General features: G+C 43.4%; 1 protein-coding gene across 1 annotated transcript in view; it reads right to left on the reverse strand.

Annotated features, from left to right (window-relative positions):
- NPC1 (NPC intracellular cholesterol transporter 1) overlaps window positions 1-9,981 on the reverse strand; it is a 107,659-nt gene extending 97,678 nt beyond the window's left edge. The window contains exon 1 of the mRNA XM_030213532.1: window positions 9,793-9,981. Coding sequence (XP_030069392.1) covers window positions 9,793-9,864 — 72 coding nt within the window. The 5' untranslated portion in view covers window positions 9,865-9,981. The remainder of the gene's footprint in view (window positions 1-9,792) is intronic.
- Window positions 9,982-10,431: the final 450 nt, after the last annotated feature.

The following is a 10,431-nucleotide window of genomic DNA, read 5'->3' on the forward strand; positions in this document are numbered from 1 at the left end:
CCGATCTATCCAGGGATACCCAGAAAAGGAGAAAGGCCTTCCTACAGCTGAAACCTAGGTTGCTTACTGTGGGAGGGACTTTTCTCCTTATATATCCCTGTAGATGTATTGTAGTTTATAACTCTCAAACTTATATTTTCTTTGAACCTGAGGAACTTCTGTATTTTGTTTCTAGTAAGGAATAGTATATTAGACCCTGAATATAGCTACGCACCGGCTATGCTCAAAGAAGTATCCTTCTGCTTCTGTTTAAGTTTAGTTCTTCTGGTATACAATTTTTCCTTGATCTTGGACCATATTGTGGACTTATAATTGTATAAATCTTTACTTTTAAATATATATTGTGATTATAAATATTTCCTTGTTTTTCTGCAATTTGTGTTTACGCATGATTGTAAAAAGAAAATTCATAAATAAAATTTTACAGGCGGATATGCCTTTTATACAGGAGACGCATCTGCTCCCTGCACATGAGCACTTGTGTCATCATAGACGACTTTCCCACATCTATTTTGAATCCAGTCAAACTAGCAAAAAGAAGAGGAGGGGTCTGGATAGCACTTTCCACGAGATACCCCTGGCAGATGAAGCGCACTGCCCAAGACCGAGGTGGGCGATATCTACTCCCTGTGTTGCAGGTGGCGGTACTATCCCTGTTAAATGTGTATGCTCCCAATGATCAACAGGGAACTTTTATTGATGAGCTGTCAGCAGTCCTCTCCAGCCATATAGAAGGTACCTTACTGGTTGGAGGCGACTAACCTTAAATTATTTCCAGCTTTGGATAATTCCACAGCAAAAGTGATGTACTCTCGCTTGGACCATACCCGGTTGCACAATTTTATGGGAAAATGGCAATTGCTGGATTTATGGCGACATTTAAACCTCTCTGCACGGAGCTACACATATTAATTAGTCTGCTGTCCACAACTTATACTCACAGATTTTTGGTTAGGGAATCCTAATATAACACCGCGTATTCAAGATATACAAATTCAGCCTAGAACCTGGTCTAACCATGCTCCGTTAACAATGGTGTTAGAATTAAATGTAGTTTCCCCCACATCGAATCAGAAAGAGGCACTTGGTGTCTTGCAACAATACAGAAGAAGGACCAGAGCAGACACTATCAAGTTTAAAGAATCTTTATTTAAACAAACCTGATGTGGCCATGTTTCACCAAATAGGCTGTATCAGGGGTTAAAGCTAAAACAGCTAACAAAAAAACAACCCACATACGTAAACAGAAACAAACAGCTCATAACATATATATATAATCTACATCAAAAGTCTTTAAGGAAGGGATTTCATAACAATTGTATATATAGAGAGAGGGGCTCCATCAGAAGCACACAAACATAAAGGCTCTATAAAATAACTTAAAAACACATTCTTTAATGTACGTATAATATCAAATAAAATCCTAATAGAAGCATAGAGCTTAATAAATATACGTATATGTGGGAAATCTTCATAAAACATGTGTACAAAAGGACTACATAAAAGCAGGTGTGTGTATAAGATACATAAATATCTCCAAAGTACTATAACTCACTAACCAAACATATAGATAAAAACAACAATAAAAATAAACTAAAATGCCTACCTAGCCAGGGACACACTATGCTTAGCCCTGGTAATAAACCTGAGCACCCAAGATGACCAGAATAAAATAAAACACAGCAAAGAAAATAAGATGATACCTTATTTATTGGACTAACAATACATTTTGTGATTAGCTTTCAAAGGTAGCCCTTCTTCGTCAGATCAGAAATAAGCAAATGTTGATAACAGTATACTGTATATCAGTGAAACATCAAAGTATTTCAAAGGGGTGTAGTCAGACACCCAATTTTGGGTGGGCAGAACTCTGCCCTGTCCCACAAGTGATTTGGTCTCTACTCCCTTTCTCGCCTGCATGCCATATGATATCGCAAACATTCCCCCTCCCCCACATACCTTTTAAGTAGCAGATGTTCACCAGCTGCGACCAGCAACTAATACACACTGCTCATGTTGGCCCCACAGCCTTCCCTCTGATGCAACTTCCTGTTTCAACATAGGCAGGAATATATCAGAGGGAAGGATGTAGGACCGGTGCAAACAGTATATATCAGTCACTGCTCACTGAAGGTGAAGATCTATTTACAAGGTATGCAGAAGGGACAGTTGTTGGGAGTTTTGGGCTGGTAGGGCTTGGAGATCCCTGCTGCTACTGGGTGGGCCTGGGACCACCCAGGCCCACCCTTGGCTACACCACTGGTATTTCATTGACAGTCTAACAGGTAGAGGGTGGGGTGGATGAGGGACAGGGAGATATGCATGGTGATAAGAGGGTGACAAAGCAGTAGAATTTTATGGTTTATAATTGGCTAGAAAACCCAGATCTCTTAAGTCTTATCTGGTGGGTGTCAAAATATTTAATCATTCTGACTTCAAAGGTCTTACGTTCCTATATTGTTTTAAAGTTACCTTTTAGTATTCGCACCATAAAATTATTGGTACAATGTTCTGGTTTTGCAAAGTGCTGCCCCACAGAGATGACATCTTGGTTGTTACTGGCATTTTTCACATGATGTCTATGTAAATTAAATCTCTTCTTTAGCATCCGACTTGTTTCTCCAATATAGCACCCTTCGTCACATTTTTTTACACTGATGTATACCACACTGAAAGATGAGCATGTGAAGGATTCCTTTAGGTTGAATATTTTTCCTTTGTGAATGACTGTAGGATTCTGTGAAATGTTTTGGCATAGTTTGCAGACGGATAGAATGCAAGGATGTGTGCCGATCTCTTCTTTTTGAGTCTGTGTTGGGAGCTTACTTCTCATTAGCTTGTGTTTTAACTTGGGTGGCTGTCGGAAGGCCAGCACTGCTGGGGATGGGAATCTCTCTTTCAGTAATTCAGCCTCCTGGAGTAGTGGTTGTAGATCTTTTATGATTTTTCTCAGTCTTTCCAGCTCTGGGTTGTATGTAAAGGGGGATTCTGTCTGTGGCTTTCTTTTCCTTGTACTGTAGCAGATTTTCCCTGGGTGTTTTGAGGGAGGAAGCAATATTCTTGGAGATTATTTTGGGGTTGTAGCCTTTTTGACAGAAGGATTTTTGTCAGGATTTTGAGGTGTATCTCTGTCCTTTGGGTCAGAGCAGATACGGTGGTATCTTGTGGCTTGGCTGTGAATAATGGTGCTATATTGGAGAAACAAGCCAACTTCTGCCCTCATCTATAATCTATACTATGAAAATAATTCTTCCACTGCTGGAACACAAAAACTGAGTTTACTGAACAAAAGAAAGCTATTTGCAGAATAATGGCCATAAACTGTAGCTTCCAGTAACCTGTAAACCCCTCCCCCTACACAACTGAACTAAACTAATTCCCATCTGTGAGCATTCTCTGACCTGTAGCTGTGTTTTTCTTACTGAAGACAGGACAAGGCTAGATTATTTGATAGGAGTTAAATGCAAACTGCACCACGCTTCTGTCTCCAACCCAGCTGGTGGTACATGTGATCTCAGGAGCCAATGCTTCAGCCCTGTACAAGTTACCCTCCTTGAACACAGTGCAGGGGTGTTCTCAAAACTGGCAGTACTCAAGCACAGACACAAGCATATCCCATGACAGCTCTCCAGACCAATTCTACACTGGCATCCAGTATACCTAAGATATTACGCTGGCACTCAAATGACCCTGGAAGGAACCAAAAATGCTTCCAACATGGCATTATTGAAAGCAAGCACTAGTAGTAGAATGTTCAAGGCCACTTAAAATTCCCTGTTTGATAAATACACAGAAAGCCAACTACACTGAAAAGAACTTTCAAAAAACAAGCAGAGCTAAGAGCACCATCCACAGTAAAGTAAGAAAGAAACAGACGAGCATAATTTGTTCTTGATTTTGGCTTTTATTTGCAATAGCAGAAATTTATGGCCAGATCTACAGGAGCACATGCATTAATGCTATTAATATGCATTCAGTAACTAGGTCCCAGTGCATGAAATAGAACCTGTCGTAAATCAATGCAATGCATGTGTACATCTTTTAATAAATCTGAGACTTAGCACATTTCTTTAAGCAAAAGTCACTCTTTCCCCTCCCTCCAAAGCTTACATCTGAAGAATTATGCATAACTTCTAGCATTTCTCTTATTGACCCTTTCACATTGTATGCTAATTTCTCTCCATGGCTGTTTCCAGCAGAGATCTTCATTCAGAACTAGGCAGAGGAAGAGAACAAACAACTTCAGCTTCTACTCCAGTGGAAGAGCCATCTAATGAGAGCAGTGGAACACTAAGCAGGGGAAGAATGGTTCAAATTCCAATTCCACTGTGGCTCATTGTGACTTTGGGAAAGTCATTTAAGCCTCCACTGCCTCTGGTATATAAACAGATTTTAAGCATTCCTAGATCAAGATAATACCTACACAGTACTTGAATGTAACCTATCTTGAGCTAAAAACAGTTCCTTCCCTAGTAGTTCATCAAGGATTAAACTTAAGCCTTGAACTGCCCATATGTGCTACCCCATTATGGCAGCAAAGAACAGGTCTGGACGGAGCAGAGTGATTAGTACACAAAAATCTGAATCTGTCAGCACAGATGTTACGTGAAACATTGACAGAGCATTAAAAAAAAACAAACTGATCAGGATCAAGGCTGCGGTGAGCTTCGACAGCAACTCCAGTAGTTAGGAAGCAGGTCCAGTGCCAGGCAGACTTCTTTGGTTTGTGTCCCAGAATTGGCAGGGAGAGAAAGATTAAGTATGCCAGTGTTTAATAATGACGTGGAAACTGTGTAGAGTGCCAGATAAAACTCTGGCCACCTTGTTGCACAGACTGGATGGACCATGCGGGTCTTTTACCTGCCGACATTTACTATGTTATTCCCAGTCACAGATGGGGAACAGAGGCAAGTTTTTTTTTTCACCCCACCAAACTGGAGGTAAGGTAGTCCAGCAATTCCACAGAACCACAACTATTCTTAGAAAAAAAAAATTCTGAGGGTTAAAGAGTAAACTCTTAGAAAAGCATACCCTTCCTCTACCAAGCTCAGCCCACACCCAAGAAGTTAATTATAAGTAACTAGTAAAAGAGGCCCGTTTCGGAAAGAAATGAAATGGGCGCTAGCAAGGTTCCACGCCCCCCCCCCCCTCCATACCTCTCTCTCCTCCAAGTTCCATGCCCTCCTCCCTCTCCTTCGAGTTCCAGGCACCCCTCCCCTTCGAGTTCCAGGACCCCCTGCCCCTCCCCTTCCAGCTCCAGGACCCCCCTTCCCTCCCCTCCGAGTTCCAAAACACCCCTCCCTCCCCTTCCAGGACGCACCTCCCTCCCCTCCGAATTCCACGCCCTCCCTCTCCTCTCTCTCCCCTCCGACTGCAAGCACGACCTGTCCTCCGGCAGCCCCTCGCCTTCCTGCGTGCCGGCTGTAATTTAAAAATTCTTACCTTGGGGTCCGGCATCTGCAGTGAAGGCGAGTGGCGCTTCAGACTACCTTCCCATGTGTCTCAGCTCTGCCTCTGGTCCCTCCCTCATTTCCTGTTTCCGGAAGGGCAGCATTGTACCTACTGAAGGCCTTAAACAGATAATGGATGTGGGTAGCACAGTAGGCTGTTCTCCCTCCTATCCCAACTTCAATGCCATGAAAAACTGGCAAAGTTAGCCCGCATGTAATTTGTTGATCACGTGTGGTAGTTAAGATATTTGGAGTCATCACTTCAGATTGATTGGCGATGCCAAAAACTGTTTCTTAGACATTGTACACAAACAACAAAAAACAAAAATGCAAGGCGCTGGCAACTAAAATTAAATATAATTTAACTAAAATGAATAGTCAAGCAACTCTTACAGTAGGGTAGAAAACAGAGGTAGCTCCAGTTCTGCAAGGACTAAAATTACAGGTCAGGAAGCCTGGTATATTGCTACTCATCACTCACTCCGATCCTACAAATTCAAACAACTTCAAAAACTGGCTCTTATCTACTATGGCAACTATGAAATCTCTCTCCATATACTGGAAAGACGAGTCTGACCACAGTGGTCCATGCCATGATAACATTATGACTCGACTACTGTAATGCCCTGTTCACTGGCCAAACCAAAAAGTTTGTATCAGCTCCAACTAATTCAGGATGCTGCAGCACGACTGATAGAAGGATGCAAGTGGCGTGACAACATCACACCTTTACTGCAAAGCTACACTAGCTATCAGTACCTTACAGGGCTAAATTTAAAATTATGTTTGATTTTCAAGGTCCTCAGACAAAATGGGCTAGAGTACTTAAAGAATACATTAGCCCATTACACATCTTTAAGACCTCAAAGGTCCTCTCACGGATCACTCCTCAAGGATCATCAAACAAAACTGTACGATGTGATACCCACCAGCGAGCCTTCTAAGAATAGCCCCCACACTCTGGAATTTACTCCCAGAGGGGCTACATATAACTCAAGACTCTCTATATTTCAGGAAGCACATGAAAGCCTGACTCTCATTCTGCACCTGGACTAGCTTGCTACACACACTATAACTCAGATTATTTTATTTTAGTTACATTTGTACCCCGCACTTTCCCACTCATGGCAGGCTCAATGCGGCTTGCATGGGGCAATGGAGGGTTAAATGACTTGCCCAGAGTCACAAGGAGCTGCCTGTGCCTGAAGTGGGAATTCAACTCAGTTCCCCAGGACCAAAGTCCACCACCCTAACCACTAGGCCACTCCTCCACTCCTTATCTCTTACTTAACTATCCAACGAACTTGCCTTGAGTTTAGCTAACCATCAAATTATCCCAACCAACTCTGCACCATATATCTTGTTCCTATCATATATCTGCTCTTGGTCCCTCAGCTATAGGGGTGGGCTGACCATTGAAACAATAGGGCAGTGCCTGAGGGCCCACAACAGTAAGGGGTCCACTGTGTCCTAACATCAATTTAATCACCTTTCATAGGTGGTTGGGGGCCCATGACCCTTTTTGCCTGAAGGCCCAGATCACTGTCAGTCCACCCCTGCTCAGCTATATGGTAAGCCGTATTGCAGAAAATCTCTAGCATCATATCTATGTTAGTTAAATGTTCTAATGCATACTTATTAGGTGTATCATTAATATTATGCTTACATTGTATTATCTCTGGTATTTGAATTCCAGTGGTGTTAAATGTGTATATATTCAATACGGTTTCACCGTAGTTCTATTATTAGGTTTCAATTTACTGTTTCCAAGTTTACCTCATTGTATTTATGTTTATTCTTGGTTATTTTACTATTGTTATGCTGTTAACAAAATTGTAAGTTTTATATTAAAATGTACCTGCTGTACACCACCTTGGGTGAATCTCTTCATAAAGGTGACGAATAAATCCCAATAAATAAAAATAAAGTTGTGTGCCTTAGGTAAACTTTCAGCCCTAGATGCCTACCCACACAATTACCTTTCAGGCCCCATGACCCCCCACCCCCCCCCCCCCCAAATATTTTTTTTGATAAACTACTACTACTACTAAACTTATCACACTCAACTCAGAACAATCCTGTAAATATGTGTAAGGATATTGTACCTCACACACAAATCATTTACGAAGGCTACTACTACTATTTAGCATTTCTATAGTGCTACAAGGCATACGCAGCGCTGCACAAACATAGAAGAAAGACAGTCCCTGCTCAAAGAGCTTACAATCTAATAGACAAAAAAAAAAATAAAGTAAGCAAATCAAATCAATTAATGTGAACGGGAAGGAAGAGAGGAGGGTAGGTGGAGGCGAGTGGTTACAAGTGGTTACGAGTCAAAAGCAATGTTAAAGAGGTGGGCTTTCAGTCTAGATTTAAAGGTGGCCAAGGATGGGGCAAGACGTAGGGGCTCAGGAAGTTTATTCCAGGCGTAGGGTGCAGCGAGACAGAAGGCGCGAAGTCTGGAGTTGGCAGTAGTGGAGAAGGGAACAGATAAGAAGGATTTATCCATGGATCGGAGTGCACGGGAAGGGGTGTAGGGAAGGACGAGTGTGGAGAGATACTGGGGAGCAGCAGAGTGAGTACATTTATAGGTTAGTAGAAGAAGTTTGAACAGGATGCGAAAACGGATAGGGAGCCAGTGAAGGGTCTTGAGGAGAGGGGTAGTATGAGTAAAGCGACCCTGGCGGAAGACGAGACGGGTAGCAGAGTTTTGAACCGACTGGAGAGGGGGAGAGGTGACTAAGTGGGAGGCCAGCAAGAAGCAGATTGCAGTAGTCTAAACGAGAGGTGACAAGGGTGTGGATGAGGGTTTTGGTAGAGTGCTCGGAAAGAAAGGGGCGGATTTTACGGATGTTTTAAAGAAAGAAACTACAGGTCCTGGCAATCTGCTGGATATGAGCAGAAAAGGAGAGAGAAGAGTCAAAGATGACCCCAAGGTTTCGAGCTGAGGAGACAGGGAGAATGAGAGAGCCATCAACAGAAATAGAAAACGGGGGGAGCGGGGAGGTGGGTTTGGGGGGGAAAATGAGAAGCTCAGTTTTGGTCATATTTAATTTCAGGCGGCGTTGAGACATCCAGACAGCAATGTCAGACAAGCACGCTGAAACTTTGGTTTGGATGCAAGGTGAGATATCAGGGGTAGAAAGGTAGATTTGGGAGTCATCAGCATAGAGATGGTAGGAAAAGCCATGGGATGAGATTAATGAACCAAGGGAAGAAGTGTAGATAGAAAAGAGGAGGGGACCAAGAACAGAACCCTGAGGTATGCCGACAGGCAGAGGGATAGAAGTAGAAGAGGATCCACCAGAGTGAACACTAAAGGTGCGGAGGGAGAGGTAGGAAGAGAACCAGGAAAGGACAGAGCCCTGGAATCCAAGTGAGGACAGGATATCGAGGAGTATGCTGTGATCGACAGTGTCAAAAGCAGCGGAAAGATCAATGAGCTACCTTTAATGTGGGTCATTTTCTGAAGTTTCTTCTCCAAGTATAAAACCTGTTTTACAAGAGGCAATTTCTCTTACAGAATTTCACATAAGTATGCTAAAAGAAAGATCACACCGTAAACCTATATCTACTTTTACACAGTCTGACCATTGGTGTTCCCGAGGAGGCATAGATAATTACACACACACGAGCATTTACATTTTCTTTGGAGCTAAAGTAAATCTGAACCCTACTGGAGTGAATTTGGGAAAAGTCTAGCTTTGCTCTATATATAGCTACCATCTTTCTTGGCATTTCACATCGAGGCCCTATGATGAAATACCCCTTGGTGCGCTTCAGCACAAGAGTTCCGACAGCGAGCTTTCAAAAAATGGACAGGGCTATTAATCTGTTCTTCTAATTCAATGAACTTCCTGCGCGGCCGGTATTTTGTATTAATTATTAAAGAGTTAAACATTTAAAGGGCTTCCGAATGAGCAGAAACCATGTCCTTTTTAAAAGATGACATTCTTACACCACGTGAACACCATACTCCCAAACTCTGACATAACTTTTTTTTTTTCACATCTCCGAAATGTGAAAGACTATCCCGTAGCTACCCACCGCCGCTGTAAGATGAAGCTTATAAACAATTCAGCACCTGCCCTGATCCCACGTGGTATCCTCAGACCGGAAGGCAAACGCGGTGGCGGTAGCTCGTGATCTGACTGGAACTAAGACAGAGGAGGCACTGCTGCAAGAGCAAGTACCGGAAAGCGGCGGGCCTGAGATGCGAGCTGAAGACCTCGCCACTGCGCCGGCCACTGTCACAAGCTACTGCTGCCCAAGCCATCCGACTGATGCACGGCAAAGAGATAACTATACATAATAATTAAAAAAAAAAATCCACCGCACTCACCTCTCCGGAAAGCAGAATGGCCAGGAAAACCGCCCCGAACACGGATAAGAACCGGGAACCGCACCTATTCATGGCCGAAACCAGAACAGCCAAGAAGTAAACGGAGAACCGGGCGGGCGTATTTGATATTCTGTAGCCACAGCACCGCCGCGCTCCGCCAGCTCAGTAATTACTACTGCCCATTGCCGGAACTCCAGCCAATCACACACCCGTTCACCGAAAGGCCACGCCTCTCTCTAAAGCCCCTCCCTGCGTCAGCCGGCCCCACCCACTCCCCCTCCTCCTCTCGTTTCTCCTCGAAGCCGCACCCCTGCTGTCGTCTTAGTTTCTATCGATTTCTTCTTCCGGTGGGCGGTATTAAAGCTCACGCCATCTAGGCCGAGTTAGTGTACTAGGAGGGGTGGAGCCGCGGTCGTATGATGGCACTTGGCGGGTGCTGCTGCTAGTGGTGTGAAGGTAATATACGAGCGGCATGGTGGTGGAGTACTGGAAGTTGACGGAAACGTTTGGCGTGAAATGGACATTAAGATACCTTAATTAAGTGTATTGTGCTGATTGCTCACATACCTTACCTGGTGAAACAAGACGAATTTGTGTACTCCTTCGTCACTACCAGCTTGAAAGTTGATGGACTCCTGA

The sequence above is a fragment of the Microcaecilia unicolor genome, chromosome 1, assembly GCF_901765095.1.
Source record: "Microcaecilia unicolor chromosome 1, aMicUni1.1, whole genome shotgun sequence".
NCBI lineage: Eukaryota > Metazoa > Chordata > Amphibia > Gymnophiona > Siphonopidae > Microcaecilia > Microcaecilia unicolor.